Raw genomic sequence first — 16,445 nt, 5'->3', positions numbered from 1 at the left:
TGCCCTAACCTTTTTCGTTTTTCCTCCAACGAGGAATTTGGACTTATGCATGGAATTTGCCTAGGTGCTGCTACGTGCCACCGATGTAGGCGCTGTTTATAGAATCAGGCCCAATATTCAGACTTTGGGAGGCCTAATTTACCAGTGCCTAACTTGGATGCCTAGCAATGCCTAAGTCAACTACACCTATTCTCCCCCTAACCATGCCTACTTTTCAGGTAGGTGTTAGGTGCCACATGGAATTCCACGCCTCACTTTAAATTTTATTTTCTTAAATTAATTATTCAATTAACTTCAGTGGCACAGTTAATTACCACACCATTTAAGCTAACTGAAGTAATTTAGGTTAGGAGCGGATTTTACTTAGGCGTTCTCAATTACAGCGACTAATGGTGCCTAACTAAGGCACCATTTATAGAATCCGGCTCTTACTGTAGGCTAGTAAACCTGTGGAATTTAAAAGTATCACAGTTCGATTCAGGGAGCATTTTGAGATTTTTGCCTAATAAACCATTGACCTGTACACATCTTCTCCTCCGCACTGGATCCACCTGCCTGAATGAGAGCTTCACCTCCAGCGTAATGTATCTCAGGGATCCTGCATATAAATATATTATAAGGCTGATCACAATAGGCTACGAGGAACAGTTGAGAAGCTGGGGATTCAAATTAGCTTCACTGTCTAATAATTGTATACAAAAATATGTAATAAAGCCTAGATGATGCAATCTAAGACATCCCCTGAAAACTTGCACATTTGATTTAATCACATTTTTTCATATTTCTTGTTTCTTTTGGATTTATGATTATTTTTTTAATTAAGAGACAGAGTAAAGAGAGAAGAGAGAGGCTTGCAAACCAGCTTTTAAATATAAGCTAGAAGCATGCTACGCTTGGACCAAAAAAGAACACTCACATTATTCAGTCTCATTATTCATTCTTCCGGTACTGTTACTTTCATAACTGACCCTTAAGCTTCCTCATTTTCTATGAAACCAGCTCATCATATTAACTTGTGCAATAAAGTTTCTTCCGAGTCTAAAAATTTCAGTGTGCTTTTAAGAGCTGTCAACGTAGCTCTGCTTGTTATTACACATATATCTGCTGACCAGGACATCAAAGTGAACCTTTCTCTTCTTCACTTCTTTCTCATACTAATTGGGTATACTCAATGACATTTCCTACTAATGATCTTCATTCCTCTCACCCAATGTTTCCCTATTTCTCTTTTTACATTCTTTCACTTCTTATCCAAGTCGCTTGATGCTTCCGCGTTCTTATACACCTTTGAACCTACTCGAAGATAATTGTTACTTGATTTATTGTTAATGTATGAAATGGCATCTTGTGATTACGACTCTCTGCACTATGATGTTTTGCTTTTTTGTATAGTTCTGTTTATTTTGCTAAAACTTCAATAAAACTTATTGAACTTAAAAAAAAAAAGAGCTGTCAACTTATAAAAATGTTTTTTTTTTAACCGACAGCCTGCCAGACGGTGGTGTGGCTAGGACTCAGTAGGTCCTTGACGGGAGGAATAAGATGCCCCCCCCCCAGGTCTGGCACTGCGCCCCTCCCCCCCCTCCCTGGATCTGGCGTTGCAGTTGTCAATCAACCGTTTACAGAATTGCACTTAGATGCCGGTAGATATCATGGCGTTAGGCGCCGGTATTTTAGGTCAAGATTTTCCTGGCTTAATTTAACGCAGCTCAGCCAGTTACCCCCCTACCAGTTCTACACACCCCTCAGGGGCAAGAGACCTTTCCTCTGCCGTGTCCCGCTGCTCTGATGCAACTTCCTGTAGGTGATACACGGCAGAGGAAAGGGCCTGCTAACCAGAAGTGACCTTTACTGCTGCCTCTCTACCACTGTAGCTGTGGATGATCCGCCGAGTGGGTAAGTAGCTGAGGGTGGGGGGAGGAGGTGCTGGACATTGACACGTGGAAAGGTTCAGCTGCAGGTGGCCCCTGGCCGTTTTGCTGGGCTCTCTCAGTGGTAGCTACGCCCCTGCTGCCAAATATCTACTGCCAACCTACTCTTTTTTTTTAAAAAAAATTATTGACAAATGTTTCACCTTTGCCATTCTATGTACAGCTGGACTTAAGGTAATTCTATAAAGAAGGTGCTTGCCTCGCCCATGTCCTCACCTCCCATGCAAGTACACACTAAAGTATTTATGTGGCTAACTCATGCATGCATGTAACCAACATTTACTCCCATTATGGCACACAACTTCCATTTTAGTACCGAATGTTACACAGAGATGGTGCCTAACCTGATGAGCAGGATATAGAATTAGCGGGTTAGTAGTTTTAAAATCGAACTCATGGAGCTTGGTTAAAAATTCTTGTCTATGGGACATGCTCTCTGTTTTGACTGGGGTGATCTTTCTTGGCCCAAATAAGCTCTGTCATCATGTTCCTATTATCATAATATAAAGTCCATTTTAGAAGGCTTGGATGGAAAAAGAAGCATTGAAATTCTTCAGATCCGATACGAAACATTTAATGAAAAGATCCCAAATGAGGTCCAGCACTGTGGGAAATAGTATCTGAGCAGGGATAGGAGAACATGAAGTTCACTGCATACTTCATCTCTTTGCTTCTCTTGTCCCACTTGTAGATAGCTGTAAGGAGGAGTCGGTTGTCCACTTTACGTCCCATAATCAAGAAGTTACCACTCAGATTGTCCAGCTGAGGGCAGGGGCAACCCGCAGCGTTTTTGATATACAGGATAAGCTTCCGAAATTCTTTCCTCTTCAGTTTGCCGGCTTTCAGCACCTTTTTCTTCTTCTGAGCTGCAATTAGTTTCCGATCCCCTTTCTCAATCTTCATTTCCTTAATTCGCATTTTGAGCACTGTAAGGAAAAAAGAGGCGTATATAATTAAAACAGAGAAAACGAAGGCAGATGAACACCATATGGCTTATCTAGTCTGCCTAACCATGGTATTTACTATCTCTTCCTCCTCCTTTGCCTCCAGAGAAGCAACATACTTGTCCCAAGCTTTGTTGAGTTCATATACACATTTGTTTCCACCACTTACACTTGGAAGCCATTCCAAGCAGTAAGGAAGAAGTAGGGAATTACAGGCCAGTAAGTCTGACTTCTGTGGTAAGCAAATTAATGGAAACACTTTTAAAACAGAGAATGGTGAAGTTTCTTGAATCCTGTGGATTACAGGACTGGAGGCAACATGGATTCACTAGAGGTAGGTCTTGTCAGACAAATCTGATCAATTTCTTTGAATGGGTGGCCAGAGAATTGGATAGAGGATGTGCGCTAGATGTGGTGTATTTAGATTTTAGCAAAGCCTTTGACAGTGTTCCACACAGACATCTAATAAATAAACTGAGTGCCCTCGGGATGGGTCCCAAAGTGACAGGCTGGGTCAAGAACTGGTTGAGTGGAAGGCGACAGAGGGTAGTGATCAATGGAGATCGCTCTGAGGAAAGGGATGTTACCAGTGGTGTGCCTCAAGGTTCTGTTCTTTTTAACATTTTTATAAATGATAATACTGAAGGGTTGTCGGGTAAGATTTGCCTCTTTGCAAATGATATGAAAATCTGTAATAGAGTAGACATGCTGGATGGTGTGGATAATATAAAGAAAGACCTGGCGAAGCTTGAAGAATGGTCTGAAATTTGGCAGCTAACATTTAATGCTAAGAAATGCATGGTCATGCATTTGGGCTACAAAAATCTGAGGGAAAGGTACAGATTAGGGAGTGAAGAACTTATGTGCACGACAGAAGAGCGGGACTTGGGTATGATTGTATGTGATGATCTTAAGGTGGCCAAACAGGTTGAAAAGGTGATAGCGAAAGCTAGAAGGATGCTAGGTTGCATAGGGAGAGATATGGCTAGTAGGAAATAGGAGGTATTGATGCCCCTATATAAGACTTTGGTGAGACCTCATTTAGAATATTGTGTCCAATTCTGGAGGCCGTACCTTCAAAAAGATATATAAAGGATGGAGTCGGCCTAGAGGAAGGCTACTAAAATGGTAAGTAGTCTTCATCATAAGGCGTATGGGGACAGACTTAAAGATCTCAATCTGTATACTTTGGAGGAAAGGCAGGAGAGGGGAGATATGATAAGAGACGTTTAAATACCTACGTAATGTAAATGCGCATGAGTCAAGTCTCTTTCATTTGAAAGGAAATTCTGAAATGAGAGGGCATAGGATGAAGTTAAGAGGTGATAAGCTCCGGAGTAATCTAAGAAAATACTTTTTTACAGAAAGGGTGGTAGATGCACGGAACAGCCTCCCAGAAGAGGTAGTGGAGACAGAGACTGCATCTGAATTCAAAAGGGCCTGAGATAGGCACGTAGGATCTCTCAGAGAGAGAAAGAGATAATGGTTACTATGTTTCTATGTTACACTAAAGAGCATTATGTCAACCACAGCCAAAAATGCATCTTCATGCCTTCTGCTAATATACATCAGTGTCAGCAGTCATGAAGCCCCACCATTCTCCTAAGTCAAAAAGCCATGTGTCCAACTTTATGCTTGGTGTGCAAAGTTGCATACACAATTTATAGAATAAGGTCAGTTGTATGCACAACTTAATTCAATAATTGGCAACTATGCACATACAGTGGTGCCTCACACAACGAACTTAATTCGTTCCAGGAGCAAGTTTGTTATGCGAAAAGTTCGTTATGTGAAACGCATTTTCCCATAACAATACATGTAAAAAAAAATAATTCGTTCTGTAGCATAAAATATGCCAAGATGACATAAAAAAAGATAAATTTACCTTGTTAGAGCTGTTAGCATGATATAGAGGGGATATATGTGAAGGGGAGGGGAGACAGGGGTTTTGTTGATCCTTGCTGTGTATTATAATCACCCCCCCCCCCCATACTCCCCAGTACCTTTTTTAATTCCTCCCATCTTTCCCAGCCAGTGGCGTACAGGCCAGAAGCGCAGAGATCAGGAGCAATTCCTCTGCACGCCTGTGTGGGCCCATGCCGATCTCCGAATGGCTGCAGTTAGTTCTTGTGAGTCCCGCGAGAGCTGGCTGCAGTTAGTTCTTGTGAGTCCCGCGAGAGCTGACTGCAGCCATTCAGAGATCAGCGCAGGCCCAGGCGGCGGGGGGGAGGTTTAAAAATATGCGGTGGCGGCGGGGGGAGGTTTAAACATATGCGGTGGCGGCGGGGGGAGGTTTAAACATATGCGGTGGCGGCGGGGGGAGGTTTAAACATATGCGGTGGCGGCGGGGGGAGGTTTAAACATATGCGGTGGCGGCGGGGGGAGGTTTAAACATATGCGGTGGCGGCGAGGGGAGGTTTAAAAATATGCGGTGGCGGCGGGGGGAGGTTTAAAATATGTAGCGCCAGTTAAGCGATGCAGCTCGGGCGACTTCGTTGTGTGAAACGAAGTCCGTTGTACGGATCAAGACAAGAAGTTCGTTGTGCGCAGCGTTCGCTGTGCGAGGCGGCCGTTATGCGAGGCACCACTGTAATTGTTTCTATTCAATAAGTTGCATTATCAAATTACAGAAAGCAGAACTTCAAGGGAGTGTACAGGGGCACAAGTTAAAGAATACTATCATTTATGAGCCTAAGAGACTTATGGGGAATGAGACACGATATACCTTCTTTCTATGGTTACAATCAAAGTAGTTTACATATTATATAGAGGCATTTATTTTGTACCTGGGGAGCAGAGGGTTAAGTGATTTGCCCAGAGTCACAAGGAGCTGCAGTGGGAATCAAACCCAGTTCACCAGGTTCTCAGGTTGCTACACTAACCACTAGTCTGCCCCATACAAGCTTTGAGCTGGCATAAGTACTTATGCCTAACGTTAAGTGTGTAGATGTGTATTTATGCTAATATTCTATAAAAGCATTTCCATATGGAACAGCCATTATAGAATTTGTATTCAGCATGTAACACACTGGTACCTAAACTTTGGTGCCATTTATTGAATTTAACCTTGTGCACAATGAGATTTTGTAGACCAGTAAATCGCCCCCCCCCCCCTCATGTAGGCGGTATCTATCAATTAGAAAATCATCAATCCACATATTGTATTTCTGAAATAAAATAGCTTTTGCAGATTTCTTCAACAACATATAATTAGATTATCTTTCTAACCCCTCTTTTACTAATGCGGGTTTTAGTGCCGGCAGTGGCGGTCACTGCTCCAACGCTCATAGGAATTCTATGAGTGTTGGAGCAGATACTGCTGCTGCCGGTATTAAAACCCAGGCTACGCGTTAGTAAAAGAGGGGGGTATATGGGCAGGTGTTACATACCAAGTCCTTGCCGCTTAATAAGAGAAAAATGAAGTTGTATATCTCTTTTTTTTTTTAATAATTCTTTATTCATTTTTAAACGTACAATAAGTGCATCAATATAATATAACAAATAGATCATAAATATATCACTTAATAGTCATCAAGAGTACACATAAAATGTTATTAACCCCCACCCTCCACAACCCTTCCTATTATATAATCAAATACAATGTACAATATACATTAATAAAATAATAAAATTATCCCCCCTCCCCCCTCATAATTGAACCTGTAAATCAAGGGAAAAGAATCATTTAATCATTACAATATTTTGTTAATGGCTCCCACACATCTTGGAAATTTTCTAAAACACCCTCGCTGTATTGCAATATATCTTTCCATTTTATATATATGACATAGGGAATTCCACCAAAAATTATAGTTTAGTCTACTCCAGTTTTTCCAATTGTACGTAATTTGTTGAATGGCAACCCCGGTCTTTTATAAGTAATAATTTGTTATTATTTGAAAAATTTGACTTTTTGCTTTCATTGCCATACCAAACAACACAGTATCATATGACAATGCCACTGGATTGTCTAATAAACAACTAATTTGGTCCCAAATTGATTTCCAAAAGGTCATAATAAATCAGGTGTCTCAAAGTCCCTCCTTGAGGGCGCAATCCAGTCGGGTTTTCAGGATTTCCCCAATGAATATGCATGAGATCTATGTGCATGCACTACTTTCAATGCATATTCATTGGGGAAATCCTAAAAACCCGACTGGATTGCGGCCCTCAAGGAGGGACTTTGAGATCCCTGTAATAAATGGACAATAGAACAATAAATGTTCTAAAGTCCCTGCTTCGAGATAACAATGCCAACATCTATTATATTTAATTCCTTTAGAAAATAATTTCTAATTAACCATCTGTAAAATCCAGAAACGAATAAATCAAATCACACATATAACCCCTTTTTACAAAACCATAGCACAGTTTTTAGCGCCGGTCATGGAGGTAACAGCTCTTGTCGCTCACAGAATTCCTACAAACGTCAGAACTGTTACTGCTGCAACTGGCGCTAAAAACCACGCTACGGTTTTATAAAAAAGGGGAGGCCACTAAAAAATAGGATTGTGATTTATTTGGTCCTTTCTATGGGGTTACCCTATCAGCACTTAAGTGGACCAGTGCCGACTCCGCCCTGGAACACCCCCGAAATAGTACTACTTAAGTTCTACTTAAGTTCCACTTAAGTACTACTGCTAATTTTTAGTGGAAAATTAGCAGATAGCACCACACAGATCATTTTAGCCAGTTAGCGGCTGTTTCTGGCCAGTTTAATTGTTTTGAATATCAACCAAATAAATTTTGGTTCCAACTATGGCCCTATGTTTTCTTCAAATGGGGTCCTTATTTTGTTTTTGTTGCCTTTTGGTATTCAGAGACATTTTTGTATTAGTGAGTTAACACAGGATCATACCTAAGTTGTTATTTTTTCTTCTTTTTACTCTAGGCACCCCCTCCCACCCCTGGACATTACTTGCAATTATTGATTTATTTTAAAGAATTGCTATTTTTATATCCAGTACATCCCTCCACAATGCATCAGAGGAAAACGAAGAGAAGAAGGTGATATCAGAGGAATTGTGGTGCTTGGTACCTTTAAATATTTCCTCGTACGTAAATCAGTTCCAATCGTCAAACAAATGACCGTGTTATCACGTCTCAGTGCCCTTTCAAAAAACTGCTACTAGATATTAATAGGAGAATTTATCCTGCCAAATTAATGCTCTTTTATGACTTTGTGGGTGTCTGTTGTGGTAAATAAATCTTTTGGTGGCTGAGTTTTAATGTTTCTCCCTCTGCCAGATTGGCATAAGCAAGGGCATGTATAACTAACAGATGAGTTTTTCTGACCAAATTGGCTTGTGCTCCTTTCCAGAATCAATGAATGGTGATTCTCAGCAATCCACTGTAAGAGTCATAAAATCTCAGATATTTCTGAACGGTCTTATCTCCAACTGTGGATAAGAAAATGCTTCCAAATACATTTCATTCAATTTTAGACAGTTTTATTCCCAGTGCAGAACAGCGATTGGGATTCATCCAAGAATGTGGGATCACGAACACCACTAGGATCTGACACCAGAAACCGCACCCTTCCTTTTGAGCAGTATTTTCATGTTTTCTTAACTTGCAAGACAATGCTTCAGCTTCACAAAAATTCCCAACAGGCAACATCTTATTATTCTACTGCAAGCCAATTTTATATTACACCATGCAAAAACAACATATCCTCTTCTCACTCCCCCCCTCCCCGTTTCTTTGTCAGTAAGTACCATCAAACTTGGCTCACGCTATTTAAAAGTATTAAAACACTTCATAGCTTATGTTTTTTGAACAAGTATCAGTTTTCTGAACTACTATCATCTCTTCCAGGTCACCATTTCCTGGATAAGGAAGTGGGGTGGGGGTGGAGGTATAAACTAAACTAAACCTTAAGTTTATATACCGCATCCTCTCCACGAATATAGAGCTCGGCACGGTTTACAAGAGCTTAATAAAGGAAGGTATAACACATTGGGGTTGGTGGTTGAGTATAGGGGGGAGGAGAGCATTACATTTTTTGTGAAAAGACTAGTTTTCAGATGCTTACGGAATAGTTGGAAGGAGACCTGATTCCGTAATGGGGTAGTAAGGTTATTCCAAAGCCCTGTGATTCTGAAGAAGAGAGATTTTCCCAATTTTCCGCATAGAGGATACCTTTTAATGAGGGGAAAGATAGTTTAAGTTTTTGGGTGGACCTGGTGTTGTCAGGACTCGAGGAGTTCCAAGATATTGGGATTAGGGGAGGGAGGATTCCGTGTAGGGATTTTAAAAGCTAGGCAGGAGCATTTAAAATGAACCCTGGAAATTATTGGGAGCCAGTGGACTTTGGACAAAAGTGGGGAAACATGGTCAAATTTGCGCTTTGCGAAGATCAACTTGGCCGCAGTGTTCTGAATTAGTTGAAGTCTTTGAAGACTTTTTTTTAGTTAGACTTAGGTAGATGGAATTACAATAGTCTAGTTGGGAAAGGATGATGGATTGAACAAGGACGGCAAAATGTTGGGGGGTAGGTAGGAGGAAGCTAAGGCAAGACTTGTCTTCCTTAATGAGCTGCATAGTTCTTTAAAATATGTTAGTCGCACACGGAGAGGGCAGTTTTCAAAGCCATTTCCATCATTAAATACCAATTTAGTCAGGTAAACTGATTGTCTGAAAATTAACTCCCCCACACATATAGGGTTACCAGATTTGTTCAAGAAAAAAAGAGGATATGTGGCGCCACCCCATTCTGCCCCAGCTCTGCCCCACTCAGTTCCACCCCAATCTTGCCCCCATGCAAACCTCCTCTCTTCTCTTTTCCCCCGAGTCCAGGCTGCATCTGGAGGGCCTCCGAGCACGAATAAATGTGACAGATGTTGCAGTCAATTGTCCCGGTGTTTAATTTGATGTGTTGGTGTACAACTGTGTCAAAGGAGCGCTGGGCTCAGCCACTTTCCTGGCTGAGTTTGGAAATGAGAAAGTGTAAAGTAGACTCCTCGGCCTAAGCTCAGCAGCACATACAGCTGAATATGCTTATTGAAGGTTAGATAAGCCTTCGGTTGCAACTTGGGAGGCAACTGAGGTCCAACTTTCGACACATAATGGTGAAAAATGCTTTAGCAAATCAGCTTTTTTTTTTTTTTTCCAATTGGAAGACAAATTAGCTCTTATGTTTTGCTTCCAGCATGTCTCTTGTCCCAGATTCAGATAATCCACAGTGGGAGAAGAGTTTTGGCAGAGCAAGTGAGTTCAGCAACTTAATTAGGAATGCACTACATTTCAGCTTATGACTCAGTTGAAGGCTTTGTAGGTTCCTTACAAGAGCCTAACATTTTAGCTAAAGTAGGTCTTTATCTAGCACTTTCCAGAAGCTGAAAGAACGCTCTTTTGCTATTCCTTCTTGCTTAAAGTTTGCCACTAAGAAAAAGAACCTACACTTCTTCCTCTGTATTCGCGGTTTCAATTATTCACGGTTTTTAGCTTGCTGGCTTCTCCCCCAAATTACATCAGCTTGCGTAGAGAAATCACAGATTCCAAGGATTTACAGGAAAAAAAATAAAAATAAAATCGCTGATTCCCAGCACTTTCTTCACCGTGTTTTGCCTCTCCGTCAGGAACAGGCCAGGTCTCCCACCATGTTATTTGCGGTTTCACCATATTCACGATGGTTTTTTAATAGAAAACAGCAAATAGCATATGAAAAAGTTATTCACGGTTTTTCTGTATTTGCAGTTCTGTCCCAGCGAATGTGGAGGGAGAAGTGTACTCATTGCTCAGAAACACTATTACAACTCATCAAACAAAATTATGCAGCCATCGAGTAGGTACATTCACAGGTGTAGAAAGAAGTCTATTTTTGGGGATTCCTATAAATGAACTGTGGGGTCCTGCTAATCATACCCCCTCCCCCGGAGCCACAGCCACCTGCTGCAATAAAATATTATCTTTTCTGGTGGGGGGTGCCAAGTTCTGCCAGCCAAAGACATCTCCCTCCTGGGTCACGCCTGCAGAAGCACTTAATTCACTCAGGTGCACTTCGGCCACTAATGTTGACTCCTCCCACATGTACAGAATGCCACAAGCACAAATTTGTCTCCATCCACGCGGGATCTCAATATCTCTATCCCATCCATGTGAGTTCTGTCCCCGTCCCTGTCCTATTCCTGCAAGCTCTGCCTTAACTGCACAAGCCTTGTGCAGATGAGGACAGAGCTTGCAGGAACGTGACAGGGACAGAGCTTGTGGGGACTGGACGGGGATAGAAAGATCCCGCGGGACTGGGGAAAATTTGTTCCCGTGTCATTCTCTACGTCAGTTAGACCTGAACTGAGCATGCTTGAGAGAGTCGGCATTAACGGCGGAAACATGCTTGAATGAATTAGGTGCCTCTGCAGGTGCAACCCAGGTAAGTGATATTTTTGGCTGGTGGGGCTTGGTATCCCTGCCAACCATGAAAGCAGAGAGGTCCCAAGCCAAAGGTGAGAGACCCAGGCCCCTGAGGCCCCCCCCCCCATTGTGGCTATGCTACTGGAGTAGCAATCTAGCAAAGTACTCCCATGGAATAGAGGGAGATATACTAAGATGGATAGGCAAATGGCTAGAGAACAGAAAACAGAGAGTGGGCATAAATGGGAAGTTCTCAGAATGGGAAAAAGTGACTAGAGGTATACCCCAGGGCTCGGTACTTGGATCCATCTTATTTAATATTTTCATAAATGACCTAGAAGAAGGAACATCCAGTGAAATCATCAAGTTTGCAGACGACACAAAGCTATGCCAGGCAATCAGATCGCAGAAGGACAGCGAGGAACTCCAGAGCGACTTGAATCAATTGGAGAAGTGGGCAGATAAATGGCAGATGACGTTTAATGTGGAAAAATGCAAAATGATGCATTTAGGCAGAAAAAATAAAGATCACAAGTATAGTATGTCAGGTGTAACTCTGGGAAAGACCGAACAGGAAAAGGACCTGGGTGTACTGATAGATAGGACCCTGAAACCGTCGGCGCAACGTGTGGTGGCGGCGGTGAAGAAAGCAAATAGAATGCTAGGCATGATAAAAAAGGGAATTACGAGTAGATCAGAGAAAGTTATAATACCACTCTACAGAGCCATGGTCATACCGCACCTGGAATACTGCATCCAGCATTGGCCTCCATACCTAAAGAAGGATATAAAACTGCTAGAGAGGGTGCAGAGACGAGCAACGAAGCTAGTGAAAGGTATGGAGAACCTGGACTACGAGGAATGACTTAGGAGACTGGGGTTGTTCTCCCTTGAGAAGAGGAGACTGCGAGGGGATCTGATCGATACTTTCAAAATATTGAAAGGAGTCGACAAAATAGAGCAGGGAAAGCAGTTATTTACAATGTCCAATGTGACACGGACAAGAGGTCATAGACTGAAGCTGAGGGGGGACAGGTCCAGGACGAATATCAGGCAAGTGGTGGACACCTGGAATGCTTTCCCAGAGGAAGTAATTGCAGAATCCACTGTTCTAGGATTTAAGGGTAAACTAGATGCACATCTCCTTAAGAGTGGCATAGAGTGATACAGGTAAGGGTAAATTAGATGCACTTCTCCCTTGAGAAGCATACAGTGATATGAGGACTAAAACTATGTCAGGGTACACCTGGCAAGTCCGGTGCAGATCACCGGACTTGATGGACCCAGGGTCTGATCCAGAGATGGCAATTCTTATGTTCTTATGGTAACACTAGTCTTATAGCCCATTACATTAACGGTGCTACAATGTGTGTGTTTGTGTCTGTATTTCTTTCTTTCTCTCTCTCTCTCCTTAGCCTGTTTCTGTATTTCTTTCTTTCTGTTTTTCTTTTTCCTCGGCTGTCCACCACCACCCCTTGCATGCTCCTCCTGTCCATTCTCCCTTCCTTTTACCTCCCCTGTTTCCACCACCACCTCTTCACTGCTCCCCTTATTCAGCAGCAGCCCTTCTCCCTTTGTTTTAACTCCCCCCTGTCCAGCAGCACCTCTTTCCTGCTCCCCCTGTCCAGCAGTAGGCCTCCCTTCCTTTTTCTGCCCCCCCCTGTCCATCAGCACCTCTTCCCCTGTCCAGAAGTACCTCTTTTCTGTTCCCCCTGTCCAGCAGTAGGCATCCCTTTCTTTTTTCCGATAAACTACTGGATATTGGAGTTTCAGGTAAGTTTATACAGCTTTTCTTCTGTCCTGCCGACTGGATGGAACATATACGGTGTGCCTTTTTGCTTCTTTGGCTTACATTTCATTGGACTATTGAATGCCTGTGCATTTGCATAACCAGAGCACTGTATTGATCATCTATTGTTTTCGTGCTTTACCTTTTTCTTTTGAGCTTCTCTCAGGACTGGGCCTGATCTGTGATACTGGCAGGATCTGGGGTCAGGCATGGACGTTGCAATGGCCGGGCCGGCTCCTCACTTCCCTCATGGAGGCGATCGGCGGCTGGCTGCGGTCCCCGATCCGCTTTCAAAGTTCATTTTTTAGTTCAAAGCCGACGCCGCAGCTCCTCTCTCGATCCCCGCCTGGTGCGGTTCGAGAGAGGAGCGGCGGCGGTGGCTTGAACAAAAAAATTAACTTTGTCAGGTAATAGGAAGTGTTCAAGCCCGCTGCGAGAGAGAGAGATGATGGCATCCTGGAGATGTAGCGCACATGCGCAGTCTTGCCGCCTCAACGCGACAGATCAGGGATCAGGGAAGCACGGGGTATGAGTGCGCATGCGCGCTTAGTGTTTTATTAGATTAGATAATAACATAATAGATGACGGCCGAAAAGACCCGAATGGTCCATCTAGTCTGCCTAACCTTTTTCAATTTAAATTTTTTTGATTTTTTCTCCTAGCTATTTCTGGGCAAGAATCCAAAGCTCTACCCGGTACTGTGCTTGGGTTCCAACTGCCAAAATCTCTGTTAAAATCTACTCCATCCCATCTAAACCCTCCCAGCCATTGAAGCCCTCTCCAGCCCATCCTCCCCCAAACAGCCATATACAGACACAGACTGTACAAGTCTGCCCAGTACTGGCTTTAGTCCAATATTTAATATTATTTTCTGATTCTAGATAAATAATGGAACAACACTAGCATTCCTCACCCTGCGTAGCTGGTTTTAAGAAACGTTTGGATATGTTCCTGGAGGAAAAATCCATAGTCTGTTATTGGGAAAGACATGGGGGAAGCCACTGCTTGCCCTAGATCGGTAGAATGGATTGTTTTGTACTCCTTGAGTTTTGGCCAGGTACTAGTGACCTGGATTGGCCACCATGAAAATGGGCGACTGGGTTTGATAGACCATTGATCTGACCCAGTAAGGCTATTCTTATGTTCTTATGAGTTAAGAAATGTGTCATATCCAGAAATCATCTGCCATTATGAATAGTGGAGTCAATATTCAAAGCCAGTTAACTGGGTAAGAGAGCCTCTTAATGGCTCCTGATCCAGACAGTACTACTGAATATACCTTTTAACTACTAAAATTGAAACTGGATATTGTATAGAGTAAGTGGTCCAGAGCAGAGTGGGGGGTGGAGTCAGCATTTCACTGTATATGTGCTTACATTCAGCCCTTAACTAGTTTCTAACCATCCAAATAGGACCACATAAATACTCCTGTCTTTGGCCAGTTTAACTTAACTGGTTAAGGGCTGAATATTTGCACTTTCCCTGTCAAGCACGGGCCATCTGCATGTACCTGGATATTTAACACTGGTACCTGATCATGACCAGTCATTGAATATCCGGGCATAATTTCAGCAGTGGTGGTCAGTGTTTAAAAAGAAAACTCCTGGCTGCCTCTGGCTGAATATTATTCCCAGTGTTACCTCCTTCCGAAACACATAATAGAAAGGAAAGTGCATTTGTTAACCTGCTTTTGGTTCATAAAGGTGCCTTAAATATTTTAGTGAAGGCAAAATCGATTAATGTGCATTTACCTATGAATTAACACACATATGCTCAATTTCTGGGCACTAAAGCATTCTGGTGAGGGTTAAAAATTTTTTTATTAGCACAAATGTGCCAAGCAAACAAAATAAAATAACAAATAATCGGGGAGAAAAGATCAAGTTTTCTGAAAGAACTGAAAAATTTTAGCCTGTGCATATCCCTAATACACTAATACAAATGAGAGAATGGAAGTGAAGTAGTTCTGAGCTCACTTTCTCCATTCAGTGATGTAGTAAGAGGGGGGGGAGGCAGACCGCCCCAGTGGTGCTGGCACCTCTTCTCCCCACCGCACAAGTGCCTTCCCTTCCTCCCGTACCTCTTTAACTTTTTGCCGGAGTGAGCAGCATCTCCAACCTGTTGCTTGCGGCTGGCCTCTGCTCTCCCTCTGACATCACTTCCTGATTGCGGGACCAGGAAGTGATGTCAGAGGGAGAGCCGAGTCTGGTGTGGGCAGCAGGTTGGAGATGCTGCTTGGCGAAGAATTAAGGAGGTATGGGGGGGGGGGGGAGAAGCACTAAAGTAAGGGAGCAGAGAAGAGGGCAGGGGTGCTACTGCCCTGGGCACCTCCTACCCTCGCTACACCACTGTCTCCTTTCCTTCAGTTGTGCCAGTCTTTCACCTTTGCAATCCTGAACTCAATGGGGTCAACATTCAGACTACAGGAGGCAGGCCAGCTAACTCCATGGTCGGCGTTGAGCCCTGTTATTCAATGCCGGGCTGTTTCTGGCGACTGGCATTTGAATAGCTGGGTTTTTTTAAGCAGCTATAATTAGTTGTAGCTGATAACTGCAAATATTCAGTGGATATAGTCACCTATTTACCACTGAATATTGGCGCTTAGCTGGCTAAGTGCTGTTTAACCCTTTCAGGACCATAAGGATCGTAGGCCAATTTTTGTGGTTTTGACGACATTTTTATGGTAAAAAGGGCTTGCAGATGCCAAAAAATTGATTTTTTTTGTGAAATATCATTATTTTTATTTAAAAAAATCACACTTCTGGCTTATGGACAGTGTGGCAAGTGAATCTTCTCGTCAATCTGGCAACGACGCTAATGAATGAATGTCGGAACCAGTTTGTTTACATAAAGGCAGTATCATATGGAATCCGTACATATCAAATTTAGAACTGTAGACTATCCCAATCAAAATTGATAGGATTTTAAAGTTATGGGACAAATATGTCCCTTGGTCCTGAAAGGGTTAACCAGCCAGGAGCTGCTCATGGCTGGTTAAATAGCACTTGATATTGGCTGGAATGTTACTATGCCACAGGTAAAAAGGGCTGCGTGACAAGTCAATAATATTTCTCTGCCTATAGAAAGTCGAGAAGGGTAATTTTCAAGAGACATTTACCTGATAAATTAATTTTCTCAAGTAAAAGGAATGTTTGAATCACCCACCTTCAACACAGGAGCGGAAAAGCGCACGCTAAATTGCAACGCGCGCTAGACCTTAACGCCAGCATTGAGTTGGCATTAGTTCTAGAAGCGTAGCGCGGGTTTAGCGCGCGCTAAAATCCTGCGCATGCTAAAAATGCTAGTACCTGTATGTGCAGCCAAATTAAGGGATCATGTTCTCATTTTTAAATGCATGAATACTATTTCTCAGCCAAATTCAAAATTTCACACAAAATCCATGCTCTAGCAATGCCTATAGTCTAGTTC

At 42.6% G+C, this 16,445-nt stretch overlaps 1 protein-coding gene across 1 annotated transcript in view; it reads right to left on the bottom strand.

The window, feature by feature from the left end:
* Positions 1-2,489: 2,489 nt before the first annotated feature.
* SFRP5 (secreted frizzled related protein 5) overlaps positions 2,490-16,445 on the bottom strand; it is an 87,197-nt gene continuing 73,241 nt past the window's right edge. The window contains exon 3 of the mRNA XM_033940262.1: positions 2,490-2,857. Within this exon, the coding sequence (XP_033796153.1) occupies positions 2,505-2,857 (353 nt within the window). The 3' untranslated portion in view covers positions 2,490-2,504. The remainder of the gene's footprint in view (positions 2,858-16,445) is intronic.

Source organism: Geotrypetes seraphini, chromosome 4 (assembly GCF_902459505.1).
Source record: "Geotrypetes seraphini chromosome 4, aGeoSer1.1, whole genome shotgun sequence".
Taxonomy (NCBI): domain Eukaryota; kingdom Metazoa; phylum Chordata; class Amphibia; order Gymnophiona; family Dermophiidae; genus Geotrypetes; species Geotrypetes seraphini.
Note: the sequence above shows the minus strand (reverse complement) of the source record. Positions and strands in the feature narration are given on the sequence as shown.